Source organism: Acinonyx jubatus, chromosome B4 (assembly GCF_027475565.1).
Source record: "Acinonyx jubatus isolate Ajub_Pintada_27869175 chromosome B4, VMU_Ajub_asm_v1.0, whole genome shotgun sequence".
NCBI lineage: Eukaryota > Metazoa > Chordata > Mammalia > Carnivora > Felidae > Acinonyx > Acinonyx jubatus.
Window position 1 is genome coordinate 95,084,955 of NC_069387.1, and position 19,907 is coordinate 95,104,861.

Below are 19,907 nucleotides of genomic sequence, written 5' to 3' on the forward strand. Positions count from 1 at the left end.
CATCACTGATGCAGAAAAACATAAAGGACCCGCAAATGACAGAACAAATTTTGAACAAAAATACTCTGTCAGCCTATAACATGCATCAGATGTATCAGCTATGGGTCTGACTCTTTAAAGGAAGAATTTCTCCCAGGCTGTATAAGTACATCAGCTCTATAGAGCCTTGCTTTTGCTAGAGTTATAAAATCATATGGATAATTTTGAACCCTGAGAACTTGGCATATAAAATATTAAGAGTAAGATAATGCATGGAGTCCCTTTAATCTTGAAAATTATTTTCTATCTATTTTGAAATAACAGAGCTTGCAGTTAAAAATTTAGTATTCAATTGTATATTATTGATCATTTTATTCACTCTAACCTGTGGTCAGAGCTTCAAAACCAATTCTATCTGTCTTTTGTATATAGCCTATCTACATCTTTATTAAACAATGCAAGCTGTTGATCCAGTAAAATACAGTGCCCACGATACAAGAAACCCCATAAATTGTGGACATTTTCTGAGCCAGTATACTCAATTATTTGTCTTGAATTTTTTTTTTTAATTTGTTTTTTTTTCAACGTTTATTTATTTTTGGGACGGAGAGAGACAGAGCATGAACGGGGGAGGGGCAGAGAGAGAGGGAGACACAGTATCGGAAACAGGCTCCAGGCTCTGAGCCATCAGCCCAGAGCCCGACGCGGGGCTCCAACTCACGGACCGCGAGATCGTGACCTGGCTGAAGTCGGACGCTTAACCGACTGCGCCACCCAGGCGCCCCTGTCTTGAATTTTTTAAAGCATACTAGAACATCACTACAACATTCCCAAAACATTTTTAGTGTAATAATAATTATATTTGTAGCACAGAAAGATCTTTACATCACTAAAAATTGCATAAAGTTTGATGACATATAAAACTGAATTAAATATTTGCTAGAATTTATGCACTTTGGGAGTTCTGAATTTGTGTAGTTTATTTTTTTCTTTATGAAGTTAATATATTGCAACCTTAAGTAATATCTCCTCATATACTTATGGAGCTTCTCAGAGTCCCGTGCTACAGAGAATTATATTTACCTCCACACTCGTATTTTCTTTTGCTATTGACCCAATGACAGCACTCTCTCAAGGGTGTATGGTGTCTACATTAATGCTTTCCTAATATTGGTACCATTTTGAAGAAAGATTTCTCACACTAAAATAAGTACCTATTATTGTGTACCTTAATGTGGTTATTAGGATAAATATTGTTTCATTAAAAAAATGTGAACTATGAAGAGAGGTAGTCCCAGGGAATATTAAAGAAAAAATATCTTTAAGGTCTATTGAAATGCATTTTGTGTATGTTTTTGTTTTTGTTATTTTTCTGCTTAAAATGAGATGGCTAAAATGAAAACTTAGGTGGCTGGGACACAATCTAATTTCACAAATTCTTTTTTCTAGTCTTTTTTCAAACATAACCTACTGCAGGGTGAGACTTCCTTTATACCACACCACACTTCACTCAACAGTGTTTATGTCTTCCACCCTTTTAAGTTATAACCGTAAAGCAACCTAATTGCCACGCTTTCTTTGATTTTTGAAATGAAATTTGTGAAAAGATCAAATACGTGTTGTTTAGAAAGTTATGAAAAATAACACATAGGATTCATTGGATAGCAGTTCAGAAATGAATACAAATTTTAGATATGCTTGGTATTTTGTAATTTTTATTTTGTTTCCGTGACAATATACAGATTTTCACTGTGTGCATGCACAATCGTACATACATGCAGAGACACACAGAAGGCAAAAGCATTCTTAGAAAGAATATAGAAGACTGTTTCAAAAGTTTTACAAAATGCCCGAATGTTTGTATCCCAGTACCTTATAGTTAACTCTTTTGCATCTGAACAGCTATGTGCCATTTAGGAAGTTTCCTATATGTATGTGCCATTGACTGTAAACAACATGTGGGTATTGACATGAATCTCTTTTTCTGTACTTTAGAGACTTTTGCTGAAATTCAAATATTGAAGCATGCCATAGAAATTTTATTATAATTTCTAGCTTCACTATTTAGAAGAATAGAGTCTAACTAGATGCAGAATTATATTTTTTTATATAAGGGAGAATAGAGTTTCATTCACATTCCATGATCATGCTTAAAAAAGATATATTTATCCTTGAGGATTTTTAAACATCTTCAGTTTTACATATTTCTTGCCCTTTAACTGATACTTATTTGGCTTCACAATTTAGTTGACCCAACTCCATGTGGAAGATGCATACCAAAAAGTCAAGTTCATAAAGTTAATCTCTGTCTTGCCCATAGAATGATTTGGCCCCTTTTATTTTACTTTGGTCTAATCCGATGTGATCCAATTCAATAGCAATTTATGGAATGCCTTCCATTTCTAGGCTTTTTAAAAATCTTTGGTACACAAATATGAGCTCATAGTTTACTTTGAGAATCAGATGCACAATCAAGCATTATTCTCTCTTAACTAATGCTTTGGATTAATCAAAAAAGAGTTATTATTTTTAAAGATCTGCTGTTAAATAAATATATATCAATTCTCTTTGTCTTTCTCATAGTAATACCGTTATTAAATATTTGTCATATTCTTAGTATTATATAACGACCTTGGAGGTATTTGATAAAGAGCTTACCTGGGTTGTGTTCATTTACTTGTACTTTGAAAACAATACTTTTGGCTACTATAGGTGTGTTTATTTCCTGACCAACTGTGTAGATTCCATTGTAGTACAACATAGTGTCTCCATATAGTTGGCACTCAAAAATGTTTCTCTGGCTACATACAGCATATACTTTTAAAATTTAGAATTTTAAACGTATTATTTTAACTTTTCATATTATAGATGGCAATTTGTATAAAATTATGAATTTCTGCCAATCTTCCATTTATATTTTTTTAGTATTACTGAATTCTGTTTATTGTAAGTGGGAAACATGAAATTATAACATAATCAAATTCCATACGACAGAATGAGAGGAGATGCCCTCCTTTCCCATCCCCCCCAAAACATATTCATTATATTTTTAAATTATATAACCCTGGATATGGTTCCTGAAAATTCTCAATTCTCTGTCCACTCTCTAAATTACAGAGCTCATATATTATCTTTTCCATAAAATCACAAATATTTTTCACATACTAGATATTATTGGCTACCCCTGTTCTTAATGGTGCAATGGTAGGTCAACACTGAACTTATTTTAAGACCATCCAGCTTATCTCTGGCTAGTCACTTGAGATTAAATTGATACTACTTCATGTACAAGAATAGGCTTCAATTTTTATTCCATAAAACGTCAAATCCTAGAAAATTCTTCCCTTAATCGCTGAGACTCATGACTGATCCCTGCACATTGGTTGATGATTTTATACATCAATTTGGAAATTTCATTTCACAAAACAGAACATTAAGTGTGTCCTATGTGTTCTTTGTATTGATCTAGATTTTAGGGACATCTGATTAGTTTCTTTTTTCATTCCTACTTTGCTGGGCAACTTTAAGTGTGCTGTATTAATTAACCTTTCTGTAAAATGTAATAATAGTACTTTTTAGGATAGTTATCTGAATAAATAAGGATAATGTTGAAATGTAAATGCATGAAGCCACTGAAATGTGTACTAATTTAATATAGAAATGAAAGGAAAAGAGTTGTTTTGAGATTTTAATCAATATGTGTTATGGCTCTGATTTATTGATTTAGCTACTTTTTATTCCTAATGCAAAATGCAAATCATTTTGTTTTGTTTTGTTTTGTTTTGTTTGCAAGATAAATTGTTTTGTTGAAAGTCCCCCTTCTGTATTGAAATTCAAACACTTACAGGCTGTCTGTGTAATGGCTTTGAAGAAGTGAATTCATCTTCCTTAGTTTTGTGACTGGGGAATTTTTTTTAGTGCCCCTAAAGAGTAATAAAAATCATGCAGAAGGTGCATAGCAAATGTTGTTTGTTTATTTGTTATAACCTTTTTTTATTCTTAAAGTTTCTATTTTATTTTGCAGTTACTTGTGGCAGATTCCATTAACTATTGTGGTAGGAAATAGAAGCCATGTGTCTTCAGAAGCAATTATTTGGGTGTCTAACAAAACAGGTAAAATATATTTTTTCTCCTCAGGAACTATTTGGCTTCAGATAATTGTTTAGCAACTTAACCTCTGGTTTCAGCTGTTGTAACAATGTGAATAAAGACAAATTAAAAAGAAAATATAGAAGAATGATAATTACCTCTATAAAATTAAGTATAATATAGTATAGTTTGTACATAGTCTAATTTTAATCTGCCTATATAATTATTAAATTTATTTGTGTCATTCAAAGTAAAGAGAAAATTTTAAACCAAGCATTTGTAGTACTAATTTTGGCTGTCTTAAACTGTATTATTTTATAATCCCAAATGTAATTACATTAGAATCATAACTCCCAATAGAACAGTATACCAAATAATGGAACACAGGACACATTTTAAATTCCATTTTTCTGCTATCTTGTCTTTACTGGCTCTTTAAAGAATGGGCAAGGTGATATACTCCGTAAAATCAGATAATTATAGGGACAGAGAGGAGGGGCCTTGATAGGTCATCAAAGCGTCCCCTAAACTAGGGTTAACTCTCAAGGAGCAGAGAAAGATGAGATTCTATTCTGTTTCTAAATATCTTCAAATAAGATAGTAACCTATTTCAATTCACTGCCAAAAAGCTATTTCTTGAATCCAATCTAAATCTTTCATGCTAGATGTGAAACAGGTCTCTTTAATTTCTGTTTTCTATTGAATTGAATAAAAAGGCAATTATTATCTTTTATGCAACATTTCATTTAGATTTAAATGGTCAAGTATGTCCACACTTTGTTTTTCTTATTTCTTTGTGTTCTGCTAATTGATTTCATAACCACTGTATAAGGAGCCACAAATCTTTTTTTTTTTTTTGCAATAAGTGAGGTATAAATAAATACATAAATAAATAAAAAGTAAACATTGCTTCTGCCCCCTAAGTCTTGTTATTATAAGGGAGATGTGAGTGCTCAAAATCCATATATACAAGAAAAAGTTCTTACAGCAGAATCTAATCTACTTACCAGAAATGTAAATCCTTGTATTTCCAGTTGAATTTTTATTCAAATTTTTGTGCTATTATATTTTAACACATAATCACATATTATAATAATGTGTTTTTATTTATATATATCATGTATAAAAGATTCATAAGTAATATAGTGATGAATTGAAATGCTTACTTTAAAATTTGGTGTTTCTACTTTTAAATTGCTTATTCTATTCTATTCTTCTCATTTCTTAGACTTAGCATTCATACCATGATTTTGAATTCACACTTACTATATTATTTATCATTTTACTTCTTTTTTACTTTCATGTGATTGTTTTATCTATCTAAATAATTTGTGATGAAATGATGAGTGAAAACAGTGAGTCATTAACCTAACAATTTAACTGTTAGAATAAAGTCATCCCTACATAGGATTGCTAGGGACATGAAATAGAAGAGTTTTCAGAAACCAAGTAAAACATTTCTCATTGGAAGGTCCAATGGAAATGGGACAATTGGAAGAGTGCAGAGATACTGATCAAATGTCAGGATCAGACCAAAACTTTTAGGCAGTGTTGGGATTCAGGGCAAGTCTGATTCTTCTTGGATACTTCCCCAAAGGTCCATTTCCCCTAACTCCCCAGTTATTTGCATGCCATCATTCATGATAACCTCTGGTTTCATACAGAGTACCCAGGATAGGGTCACAGCTTTTCTTGACTAATAACCACAGGTGTATTTGAGAAGTTGTTTCCACTTATAGTCTTTCATTATTAATCAGGAATAATAATAACATAATGTTTCAAAGTGTACATTTGCCTAAAATGTCACCTATATTAATCCACATGGCTGTTACACACACTATATAGTATGCGCAGTGCATAACTCTGGGAGATGATATTTACATTGACTCTCATATTGATGGCACACTTCCTCTCCCCAAAGTTGTACAGTATGCAACCTACAGAGTATAATGTGTCAGTTTTCATTAAATCACAGCAGAATCTTCAGGGTGATGAAACATTGTCCCAACTGAAATGCTCACACCTTTGTGGGGAATGCCCATTCCAAGTAAATGTTCCTTGAAAACTTTATAAATACATAAATCTGGAAGAAGCTTCCAAGCAGGACCTAAAAGAAAAACAACCATTCTGTTTTCCCTGTTGAGTCTCATTCTGACTATATTTGGTTTTGTCTTAAAGTCCTTTATTCTGATGACAAATAAAAACTGACACAATGTACAAAATGGGGGGGGGGGCAGATTGTTAACTCTTGTGTCCTTTATATGTTATGACTTCTCTCTCGTTTTTCAAAATATAGTCAACTAGTATCAATAATAATGTTTTTCCATAAAAACATTAAAAAACTATTTTGGTCAATTCTTATCAAAATGCATCTTAAAAGTCCACCTTTTAATTATAACAATAAGATCAATGTTTTAATATTTTTCATTGTCAGTAACATAAATTTGATCTCAGGAGGTACTAAGGCACAGTCATTGGTAAATAATTAATGTATATATTTGATTTGAAACATCATATATTCTTGACACCTCAATTTTTTAAACCCTTTAGATGATTACCTAATTGATTCCAAGTTAAGGCATAGTTCATTTTAGCCTAAGAATAGTTTTAAAACCAATTTTTTAAATAATTGAAAGCAGGTAAAGGATTTATATCTTTTGACTTTAATGTTGATATACTGAGAATATAGACATTTATAAATGTAGCACCTTGGATATTGATTGACAATTAATATGTAATGGAAGGAAATAAATGTAATGCCAAATGTTAGAAAAGATTCAAAATAAAAGGGAAATTGATTCTGAAATTACAAGTAAATGTTAAAGATAGTATAATGATGTAGTGTTTGCCTTAATCATTGGTTTGTATAAGATTCCCAAGCCTTTAGAATGAGTTATTTTTATCCCCATTTTATAAATGAGGAAGTTAAGGCTTGAGAAATAATTTGCCCAAATTGTCTTAGGACCTTCGTTTTCTTTTCTAAATTATTGCCTCTAAACTACACACACACACACACACACACACACACACACACACACACACACACAGGATTTTAAAACACGTAGGTTGCTTAGCTGATGTGCCAAATCCTCAACACGTTGCCTTTGTGTTCACACACATGGTTCTTTATAGGTTCTACAGAGTATTTTCTAATTCGATTCTCACACAAGTCCAGTGAAAAAGACAGTATGTTTTGCTATACCTGAGTTTGTTTTACACTAATACCCTTGTTACTTTGGCTGACTTTTTCTTAGATTTAAATTCTGATTTTTCTGTAACCAGCCAAAACTGAGTAGAAAAGCTTAATCTTCCTCTTTTCATTCTGAAAGTATAGAATATAAAAACAGAATACTATAAAATTTCAACTACTCTGTGCCTTGATATAATCTAAATTTTGTGCCATTTTGGATACATTCTAAATATAATTCTAGATTGTTATTACTAACATTCAAATATAATTTCCATACTTTTTATTTTGGTACTCATCACATACCATACACACCTCATTAGGCCATTGGGAAAGATCTCTTTAAAATTCATTGCTTGCCATTAGTTAATTTGAAGAACATTTTAAAGATATAATTAACTAGAATGAAAAAGACATTTAAAAATCTATTACAAAATCTTTCAGGGAATCATTTCTCCAAAGATTTCATTTATAAGAAAGGCATAAAAATATTCATGAACAGTAATAACCTTCAGGTTTTAGTTATCAATTTAATAATAACATACATAAAAACAATAGATGCCGCCTTTTTTATTCTTATCAGATGACATAGAAGGTGTAGGGATTGTTTTCCTATTTTAATTTGTCTCTCTTCTTCCTATAAGTTGTTTATTCAATAAGTTTATTTACTTATAACTTATTCAATAAGTTTATTTTTAAAAATTTTTAATTTTTTGTAGTTGCAAGTTTTTATTTAAATTCAAATTAGTTAACATATAGTGTAATATTAGTTTCAGGAGTAGAATTTAGTGATTCGTGAGTTATATACAATACCCAGTGCTTATCAAAACATGTGCCCTCCTAATACCCATTACCCATTTAGAGCCAAGTGTATCACATGAGATTAAATTCCAATCCAAAATGTGAACAAGAGATAACTTTATAAAACAGATTTCATATCATAGGAATCCATAACTGTTTCAGAATTGTAAAAACCTGAATTATGTATTCATGTATTAAATTTGATTATTTTTTAAACTTGTTTCTTTAATACTGTAATTTCTTCAAAAAGTAATGACTTTTTAGATGTTAATGATCAAATTTGCTCTTAACCCATGAATGTAATCACAATTTAAATATGTGTTGTTATACAATCCTAGTATTCTTGAAGACAGAGTTATGATTACTTAAGAGAAACAATATCCTCAGTATTTCAATCTTAATTTTTTTCACTGAATTCTGACATGATTAATTGAAATCTCTCTTCATAAGGTTAGGCCATATCTTTTGTTAATTATTTGTTTTTATTTTTATATCTGTAAAGTGGGGTGACATTCTGAAGCTTCATAGGAATTGTGTGGATAAGCATATTAAAGTTTTGAAAAAATGCAAAAACAAAGTATCACATGGTTGGGGAGCTATTAATATTTTAGAGAAATAGCTGATAGATTAATTTTTTAAAAAAATAGCATAGATTAAGCTGGGTAAAATTTCAAATTAAGGAAAATAGTTCCTTTTTGCATTGAGCCACAGAATTGGAAGAGACCTTAAATTCTATTACTTAGCGCTTAGGTTATTTTCATGGCCTGAGCTCAAACATTTATGTTAGGAGAACTGGAACAAAAATCTAACTGCCCTGCTCCTGTTCTAATTCTTGTTTCCAATGTTATGTCCCTACTTTTCAAATCAATATAAGAATGTGAAAAGTATATATCATATTACAGTAAAAGTGTTATACCATCTTGTATCAATAGAATATGATGTAGTAAAAAGGACAACAAAGTCAGAAGACCTGAGATGGACCATTTCCAGTTTTCTTGGACAATTCGATTAACCTGTCTGAGACTCATTTCTTTATCTGTTCCAACAGGAAAGCTGAAGTGCTATTTGAAACATTAAAGATTAGATTTTTCTATTCAATATACGTATTTGGTTTTACTTTACATTTATAAAAATTGGCAGAACGTAGCATGCTTTAGATTAATGACCCCACCCCATTCTAGACCTGAGCAATTAGTAATCATTAACGTTCAGCCAATAATTTTGGGGTCACAACCTCTTCCTTTGTGGCTTCTACTTGAGAGAGAATATAAATTCAGTGTTTAAAAAAAAAAAGAAAGAAAAAGGAAACCTGTTTTGTAGGCTGACGTGTAAAAACCTTGATAACAAAGTGAAAATCAGAAATTATGCATCTTACTCAGAACTGACACAAATGGTTTCTGGGATGCATTTTCTGGTTTGGAGTCACTGTGGAAATTAGATAGACCATTATGTGTGTGTGTGGGGTGTGTGTGTGTGTGTGTGTGTGTGTGTGTACGTACAAATTACAAATTTTAAGTAAACTTAATACATTATGTAACTTCTATGAAACATGAGTCCTGAGGACATTGACAAAATGATTAGAATTGTAAACTATGCTTCCGTGAAGTCAGTAGAAGGTGACATCAAAGTGAACAGAGTTCACTATCTGTACCATATTTGAAGGAGTTAAATATTTAAGTTATAAGATTGTTTTCATGGGCTTCCCTTAATTGAATTAGCTGGCGAATATAAACAAGTTACCATTTTCCAAAGTGATTCCAATAAACAGAATTTATTATCTTTGTTCTAATTATGTATAGAAATATTAGATTCTTAATCAAATGAGATTCCTTTTCCCAACATTATTGATGATACTGGAAAGTCTGTTATTTATTTATTGGTACCTCCAAGAAAGCCCAAGAAAAAAGGCAAGGAACAATAGTGACTTTAAAATAAATGAGCCCTGTTGTTTTAATCACTTTCTTACTGAATAAAATAAGTGGAATATGCACTTAAAGTCTTTTCTTTTATTCTAGTCACATATTTATATACGATCTACCTAGAAGCCACATGAGTACAGTGGCAGATTTCTTGGTTACATTTATCTTGAGAAGAACACTGTGTATAGGTAATGGGGTTTTATCAAGAACAAAAATGTTAATTATAAGAAAACAATTAATTGAGGTAATAATGAGTAACCAACTAAAGGTTTTCTAGTAAATTCTAGATATAGTGATTAATTGATTAAAGAGTAGATTTCAATTAAGTATTTATGATGGTGTTCTCTTTTAATTATTGGTAATGTAGTATCTGCTATTTAGAAAATATGCTTCATATGATTTTAACCCATAATTTTAAAATCTCTTTTACCCCCCAAAATGCTGTTTTCAGAGCACCACAGAATAACTTTGGACAAAGGAAGCTGGTTGCTGGGGAACATCAATCAAACTGGCTATTTTAGAGTCAACTATGATTTAAGGAATTGGAGATTATTAATTGATCAATTAATCAGGAACCATGAGGTAAACTGGATTTATTCATCAAAGATCTGTTTTGATATGTGAACACCTGCTGTTTTAATTCTAAGTGATTCCCCTTTTTTTTTTTCCTTTTCTGGTTGACCTCCTAGGTTCTCTCTGTCAGTAACAGAGCAGGTTTGATCGACGATGCCTTCAGCCTAGCCAGGTATGTTTTCCAGTGGATCTTCACAATAAAATTAATGCTCATAAGACTTCCTCTAGTAAGCTAAATGCAATAGGTTTTGATAAGAAACCTTTTAAGAACAATTTCTATGTCCCGTTTTTGTATTTGGATATGAATTATATTCAGGGTCCCAAACTTTTGATCAATAGTAGCCATAGGGTATTTCTGAGTCAGGAGAAGCTTGATCAATTTTCACTGTAAGTTCAATTTAACACTAGAGATTAATAATCCCTTCCCAATTTCATTAATGAACTCTACAAAATGACCATTGTGCCATATTTAATTTTTGATGGAAAATACCTTCAAGCATCATCAATTTTTTTCCTAACATATACTCATATATCTTTTTTTAATGTTTTTTGAATGTGATTCATTATGAAAGCTTGTGCTATAAGACAGAAATAAATATTCCACAGAGTAAAGCTGTTCTGGACAAAATGTATATCAATCTTATAGCAGAAGCCTTTAGTTGTACTAGTTATAGTAATATTTACATTAATGTCATAATTAGATTTATAATGTTAAAATGAGTTATTCCTTCAAATAGTCATTAAATACTTATTTACTTAAAATAATGTTGATTATAAACCCAAGCTATACTCAATGTTGAAATTAAATAGGAAAATAAACTCAGTCCTTTTAATATTTGAATTGTTTCACATCCAAGTACAGTTTCAATTTTAATAATCTGATATTATAGGGCAAAAAATGAGAAATAATAGTGCTAGAAGAAGGCCCACCAAGATAGCAATGGGTGGAGATAGGGATTGAGATGTAGCTTTTACTCTACAGTAAGATATGAAGACTTCAAATAAAGTATTGAGTATGACATAAAGATTATTTTGACATAGAAGTTTAAATCTTTTCTTTCTTGACATTTATTTATTCATTTTGAGAGAGAGAGAGTTTGAGCACACACACCTGAATTGGATATGGGGAGAGAGAGAGAGAGAGAGAGAGAGGGAGAGAGAGAATCCCAAGCAAGCTCCACGCTGTCAGCTCAGAGCCTGACATGGGGCTTGATGTCATGAGCCGAAATCAAGAGTTGGATGCTTAACCAACTGAGCCACCCAGGTGCCCCAACATAAAGTTTAAAAAGGGCAGAAAACCAATAAGAGAGAGTACTTAATGTAACCTTGCATTGAGAGAGAAGCAGGAAACAGAATTATGTTACAAACACCACAAGGAAGGGTTTGGGAACAAGAAGAGAACTAATCCCACAAGCTAATTAAACACTTAAAAGGTTCCAGACACTGTTCTACATACAGCAATTTGTTTAATTCTCACAACAACCTTGTGAGATATGTAGATATGTATTATTATTATTAATTATTAATTATTATTAGTCTCATTTTATAGGTAAGGAAACTGAGGCTCAGCGAGGTTAAGTAACTTGCCTAAAGCCACACAGCTAGTAATTGACAGGACCAGGGTTTTGTCTGTGTAGTCTGGCTGTGGAGCCCAATGCATGCATTCATATATATATATATATATATATATATATATATATATATATATATAATATCAGCAGTAATAGTATTTATTATAATGAAAAATCCAAGCAATATAGAAAGACTGATGGGGTGTGAAATGGTAGTTCATGTGAATTCTTACAGGTTTGAAATGATGGTGAGGAAGCAAATATGTAATGATGTCCTTAAGATGGGGGGCAGATGAAAATGTAAAGGAAGGGATCTTTGACTTAGCTGCATTAAATTATTTTTTATTGAAATTCTTTATTTGATTTGGGTGGATTAATTATTTTTTTTTCAAAAATTAAATTCCTTGTTGACTAAGATAGAACATTGCTTTCAATTCCAATTTTGGAAGTCTTAAATGTTTGAAGTAAATAATTTCATTATCATTTATACACATTCACCAGGAAAATATTCAATTCCCATTGAATATATATTAAAATTTGTTTTATTGATAATGAGATAATTTCCCTGTTGATATGCAAGTGAATAAATATAAAATCAGATTTCTACAGGCAAATGCCCAGCACTTACTTGGAGTTAAAGGTTATCTTATTTCACTGTTTTCTAGTAAACTTTCATAGTTTTGCTACCAATCTGTATCAACCTTCTTTCAGTTTTCTAAGCATAGCATGCTGTCTTTGGCTTCTTTGAAGATAACAAACAGAAGAGTGACAAATATTTACTAAACATATGTTCCAGGTACTATATGGAGGCTTTTATGAATGGCATTGTTCAGTCTTCTCAGTAAACCCTTGGAATGGATGTAGGTTATTATAGCCATGTTATAGCTGAGATGTAGAGGTGAAGAGGAGTTAAGTCACTTAGCTAAAGGTTGCACAGCTTTTAAGTGAGGGGTGGAGGTGAGAGTCAATAGCAAACACTGGCACAGCAGAGCCCATGATCTCATGTCAGAGTGACTGCCCATTATGTGAAGTTCCTTCCCACTCTTGTGCCCTATTATCTGTTGGGAGTATTACTATTAACTCAAAAAAAAAAAAAAAAAAAAGGGAAAGTGACATCCTGCAGACCTGTATTGTAGAAGTTGTCACATTGTGGTTCAAGCCCTTTCTGGGCCCCTGATGATTATGGCATAACTTTGAAGATAGGGCTTTGTCTTATCCTTATATTCCTACTGCTCAACTTTGTCTTTAGTACAAGACTATGCTGGTATATATTTGTTGCATGAATTGGTAATTAATTATTAATTATTCAAACTGTAAGCTTTTATGCCTACTATTATTTTGTGCAATTAGGTAAACATATTCTTAGGCACTCTTTTTATAGTTGTTTTTTAAATCTATAAAAACCACATGAATGCATTGTAACTGTACAAGATTAAAACAAAAGAGTGATGCAATGTGAAAATTTTCTTGAGTTGCTACAGTACTAGTTAAATTAACTTGTCCACCTTTTCATACACATTTGGTACTTGTATTTTTTTTTTCTGTGAATTCCTTCTATGTGTTCCTATTTATTTTAGATGTATTAGGATATTAATCCTTTTTGTAGTGTACGTTTTTATAGTATTTTCTCTTAATACTATGTCAATTTTCTTTTTTACTTTGTGATGTATTTCATCATTCAAAGACTTTTAATTTGTATGTCTTGTCATTCCTTTTATAACTTCCTAGTTCTCTGGTCCTGTCTCACTTAGAAGGACTTCTCTGAATATTATGAAAATATTGTACTTTTTAAACACTATTTTTTTTTTACATCTAACTACTCAACCCTTCCTCATCTAGTTAATTTTTGGGTATAGAATGGAGTAGAGGTCTAATTTTCTTTACTTTAAAACATTTTTAACCAATTATTTCCATATTATTTTAAAAGGCTCCCTTATTCATACATTTGAGTTGGTATGTTTTATCTTAATGCAAATGGTCATATTTTAGGGAATTAATTCAGTTCTGTTTAATTGGTTTTTTGTTCCTTTATGAGCTCATACCATATTGTTCTAAAGAGTTTACTTACCTTTATGGTATGTTGTGCTTGAAAAAGTTTTCTCTCATTCTTGTTCAAAATTTTACATATTTTCTCTTCGGTATAAATTTTGGAATCGGTCTGACAAAGCCCATTTAAAAATCCTGCTGTAGTTATGACTTGATATGCATGGGATTTACAAATTAATTTCTAAAGAATTAACATCATTCCAAATGTAAGTTTTCAGTATTAAGACATGTTACTTCTCCCCATTTATTCAGGTCCCTAAGTCAAGCTTTATGATTTCATGTACATAAATTCTGGTAATGTCATATTATTTCCTCATTTTTGTTGTTTTAAAATTTTTTAAAGTTTTTATTTATTTATTTTTGAGAGACAGAAAGAGAGCAGGGGAGGGGCAGAAAGAGAGGGACAGAGAGAATCCCAAGCAGGCTCTGCACTGTCAGCCCAGAGCCCGAGGCAGGGCTTGAACTAAAAAATCATGAGATCGTGAACTCAATCAAAACCAAGAGCTGGTTGCTTAACTGACTCAGCCACCCAGGTGCTCTGATTTCCTTGGTTTTTGTTTGTTTGTTTGTTTGTTGTTTTTTAATTTTTTTTTTTATGGCATGCGCTTCTATAGAAAATGGTGCTGCTTCTGCACATACGTATTCTGATTTTTATTGCTTGTGTATAAGGAATCAATGAATTGCCTCACAAATGTCATTGTGTTATAGCTTGAACTTTGAAATTAGTGACTAAAATGTCTAGATTTTTGTTTGTTTTTGGTTTTGGTTTTGATAAAGCATTGTTAGATTGGGTGACAAAATGAACAACATGCATTTCTCATTTTCAGTGAATTCACAGTCTAGCAGTGATGATACACAGTAGATAATTAGTCATATTCAGTACATAAGTGCTATGAATAAAATATTATGAAAGCGTTGGGAGGTAAAGAATTAATGAAGCTGAGGAAGATTATGGAGGACATCATATGGGAAATAACATTAGAAGACTGAGTTTACTATGAAAATCCATGGAAGGTTTAAAAGTAGGAAATGAGAGTAGGAAGAATGTAGACTGGAGGGCGGATTTCTGCAGAAGAACTGTTACAACAGTCATGGCTTGTGCTGCAGCCTGAGTAAAGCAGAGATAGAGGCAGAATGGAATTGGCAGCCAGATAAGGTAGAACTCTTACTGAAGACGTTTATTAGTGTAATATGTGATAGAAACTGAAAATTTAGAAGATTTGCAACGCGAAGTATAATGACCACTGGATTTGAATATTTAAAGCTGTTAATATGCTCTCAGTACAATTTTAAATTAAAAGGGTGTACCACTGGATTATGGACTCACGTGGTATTTTGTTTGAAACTATTCAAAATACATGGAAATTGTTTGGAAAATTTGTTCATATTCAGAAGAGTTCCAGAAATAAATTGCCATCATCATCATCATCATCATCATCAACTTTGCCCTGGACAGTTACTGCACTGATTTATTTATTTAGTGACCAGTTTCCTGGGGAAATTCAATCATGCAGAACCCATGCCAGTTTATTGCGTTATTAATACTACAACTTTTTTGGGGGCTGCATAGCATATTTAAAATTTTTCTACTATAGGCTATTTGATTAAGGATCCAATCACTTAAAGAGCCTTAACAAGGGCACATTATTACAACTTAGTTTGCAAACCTTGTTAAGGAATAAGATAGCAGTCATTTCTTTTAAAGTATTAGTGTTATATTAATAGCAAATATAAGGGCCTGTATCTGGAGATGATGAATGTCACACTTAGAAGTGCTCTAAGTATTGGTGAGCAGTCATGTGTAGTGCTTAATACGTGTTTGATGCATATATAAGTTAAAAAAATTAATGCATACATTTCTATCCACTTGTTTCAGAATTTATAAATCTGAGACATGTTAGGAAAACTGGAAATTCAGTACATGAGCCAGTGAAAATATAATGGCTCACGAAGAAGCAAATTATGAGAACATCCCAAACCTACTCTTACATGTTGTTTTTATTTCTGAGCCCTAGTTCCAGGACTTGTAACAACATTGTTAAAATCACCTAAGCAATGTTTGCAAACTGAATGGTTGTAATCTGCTCCTCATGGAACTTCTTTCATCATGGCTCTTATTAGAAATTCTTCTATGTCTTCTGGACGGCCCTCCTCTACCTTGTTTAAAGTTACTCTTGCAAAACACCATTGATCATTTCTTCACTCAACACAGAAAATAGTAGCATGATATGCCTGAAAAGCAACTCCATCCTGATTGGACTAGATGAAGAGCAGCTTTTCACACTTTGATGGCTAGTTGTTTAAAGATAACATGCTGGTCTTTCGTAGATAAAATTGAGAAGGAAAGACTTAGACGTCCTTTGTGAGAAATAGGTGGCAGGCTGGACTTTTCGTCCTGATTCCCCACTGTGTTAGAGAGATAACAGGACGGCCTCGCTTCTGCTGAACATTGCTGTGCAAAACCTGGTTAAGGATCCTGGGTCCTTCCAATACTGTCTTCTGCTTTATAAATTCTGATTTTATGAAGAATGTTTAGTTTTGGAATTCTTTATTCCATCCCTACCCTTTCCCTTTTTTAAAGTACTGTAAAATCTCAGCATAAACATTTTTCTTTCTTGTGTTTTATCATGGAATCATGAGAGTTATTAATAATAATAGAATACTGATTAAAGTGTATTTTATATTATACTCACTGAGCAAGGAGAGAAGGATGATTCTTTAGTTGTTTGTATTAGGCTCATTTGGGAGAAGTATCCATGTATGATTATATTCTTATTTATCTTCTGTTAAGCCACCAGAATGTGTGTGCAAGAGGATTCCAATTAAATATTTATGAAATTCTGAAAGTGATAAAATTGTTTATTGCAAAATAAGATTTATTGTTGGCTTTATGCTTCCAATCTTCTGCCATTGACCAAAAGCGTTTAAAATTAGCTTATAGTTATCTTCTCAGCCTTTCTAACCAGTGCAGATCTTTCCACACTATGAGTAGTGACTCACAATGAGTCTGTTTAAGAGCTTCGTGGCCATGCCTGCAAAATCACAAAATCCTTCACATCTCCGAGGCTGAGGATTCTAATTATCTATTTGTCATCATCAGCTAATGCTCCTCTTGAGATACACACACACACACACACACACACACACACACACACACACACACACAAATCACCTTGGACCCTTCTCATTTTACACCTTTCTGCATGCAATTATTTTAAAATTCATATCCGGAAGACCTCTAAATTAGTCATCATTTATGCAATGCTTTGCCACAGATAAATGTTAAAAATACTTTGAGAGCATTTTCAGAACATTTTACTATAATGAGCTCAGAATCTTCAGCTTTGTTCTGATGATAACCCAGTAAATGCCTGAAGTATATTCCTGAATTTTCAAGGTAGATTGTTCCTACAGGCACACCCTGGTTTGCTCAAGGTTAAAAGTAAGGTAACACATTCTGTTGAGCTGTATTTAGAAATCAGTTGAAGGTGGAGTCACAGATGTTGTCCTTAGGATAAGGACTTAGGGGGAGCTATCATATGAGGTACTTCTGAGAAGTATCAACCTTCTGAAGATTAAAGGGCAAGCTTGTGACTCTTGAGGAGGCAAACTTTCTTGGAAACTTTTCAATTGTACTGTGTTAAATCAAAGGCAGACTTGCAACCTTTCGCCACCAAATTTTTGTTTCACCTCCATAGGCAAAAATGTTTTAATATTAGTGCCTAATGTCTGAGATTGTTGAGTAGAGCATAAGAGAAATTTTGACATCATTCTTCAGGTTTGCTCCATTTTCATGGCAAGCAGGCTGTACTCGTGAGTCACAAAACTATGGGTGATATTTGTAGGTTATATGGATTTGCCACTGTTTTAAAGAATAAAGAGTCTAAATTGCCAAATGCAAGTACGAATTTGTTTGAATAAGTGTATATACTTACGATCTTTAGCATCTCACACATTAAAAATAAATTTTATAATTCTCACCATAGTTAGTAGCGTTGTCATATTTAACACCAATTGTGATTCTTCTATTTCTCTAAGAATTTTGAAACCGAAGCCTGAGATTTCATAAGAATTTGCTGTAGGCTTTCTGACCTTCCTAAGAATTATAAATACTTGCCTTGTCACAAATAATTTACTTAGGCAGAGGTCCCTCCAAAATGTCCATTTGAGTCACCAACTTCCCTTGAATAGTTATTTGTAAGGCATACTTTTGACATAAAGGCCTAAATATTCCTCTGATCTGGGATTCTTGAACTGAGATAGTTTTATCTTAGTGTTTCTCCTTTCTTGAGTTTGAGTTAGCCCTTCTGCTGCTTGCTGCAAATCTTTTGCATATTCAAGTACAGCGCTCCTTTGAGCATGCTCTGAAAAGCCACCTGCATCAGAATCACCTGAAATGTTTTATTAAAAATTGCATGTTCCCCAGACTGCCTAGAAAACTACATTTCTATGAAGCACTGCCTGTAATTCCAACACATACAACAATGTGAAAACCACTGCTTTTGAGTCCCAGAGGGTATTTATGGCATCAGGTTAGACAGGCAGTTGCTTCTTTGAGGCCAAGAAGTCTCAGAGTAGGCATCCTTAACAGCAGGCAGCATGGTTTTGTTCGGATTCTAGAGTCCTGAGCTGACCATTTAACAACCAGGGCATCGGAGAATTAGTTATAAGTATTCAAAAATACTTTTTTATTCTTACTATTAAATATGTTACTATTTCAGATATTCCGTCTGACAGCTGTAAACACAACTCATAATTTGGATGTCACTCATAATCTGGGTGTCTCAGAAATTTTTCCAAGCGTGGAAAAGTACTGGAGGGTTCTCATATAATTAGGAGATACCTTTATGTTCACATGAGCATACTGGCACATATCAGTCATGCATATGCATATTGAGCTCTAATGTATTCAGTAGTTTTCCCTGGTGAAAGGCATGGCAGAATTTTCTTGCATACTAATCCGGCATCTAGACCGGGAATAATCTGCAAATCTGTTGATAGTGTGGGTAAACAAGAACAATAGAGCTACCTACAACAAGCGTTAACTGAGAGAAAAGGGTATCTTTAGGTTTTGTGGTTATTCTGTGATGTTCTTTGAGGGAATCGGGTACCTAGAAAGACGAAGGAAAGAAAAGAAAAGAAAAGTAAATAGGTTCCTTCAGCAAGGAGTATGTGATAAGAGAGAAGAAAATGAGAATTTTGAGGTAGACTCAGTTTGTCAAAAGATTAATCCTTCTGGCATTTGTTTTGTTAATATAAAGGCCTAATTTTAACAAAGATGCATACTCTGGCTCTCAAAAACCTCCTTTCGTTTTTATTATGATAAATTATAAAGGAGTCTTTAAAATGAGGACTGTATGAATATAGGTATTAATAGTGGTTTTATTTTAGAGTACTTACTGCTTAAAGTTATCTTGTCATGATACTTTCTCACCTGAGAACAGAGATTCAAAGGGGCCTGATAATCATCTTAACAAACATGCTAATCAGTGATTGCTAAAGTAAGAGCTGCTTCTGTGTTTCTCCCAGAACTCAAACAGTCTATTTTTGAGATCAACAGTTATTTACCTAAATAGCAGTGCGCCCTTGGTAAGGAAACCAGGATGAAGGTAGTAGAAAATATGTATTTCACAGTAGTTCCTACTTGCCATGAAAATATAGAAGATTCCATCTTTATATTTGAGGAGGCAATAATTTGGGGAAGAGGGGAAAGGAAAAGAAATTTAGTTCTAACATATTGTG

General features: G+C 32.6%; 1 protein-coding gene across 1 annotated transcript in view; it reads left to right on the top strand.

The window, feature by feature from the left end:
* TRHDE (thyrotropin releasing hormone degrading enzyme) overlaps positions 1-19,907 on the top strand; it is a 378,788-nt gene that overhangs the window by 289,324 nt on the left and 69,557 nt on the right. Inside the window, exons 10-12 of the mRNA XM_027071244.2 lie at positions 4,004-4,092; positions 10,427-10,557; positions 10,665-10,720. Of these exons, the coding sequence (XP_026927045.1) occupies positions 4,004-4,092; positions 10,427-10,557; positions 10,665-10,720 (276 nt within the window). The remainder of the gene's footprint in view (positions 1-4,003; positions 4,093-10,426; positions 10,558-10,664; positions 10,721-19,907) is intronic.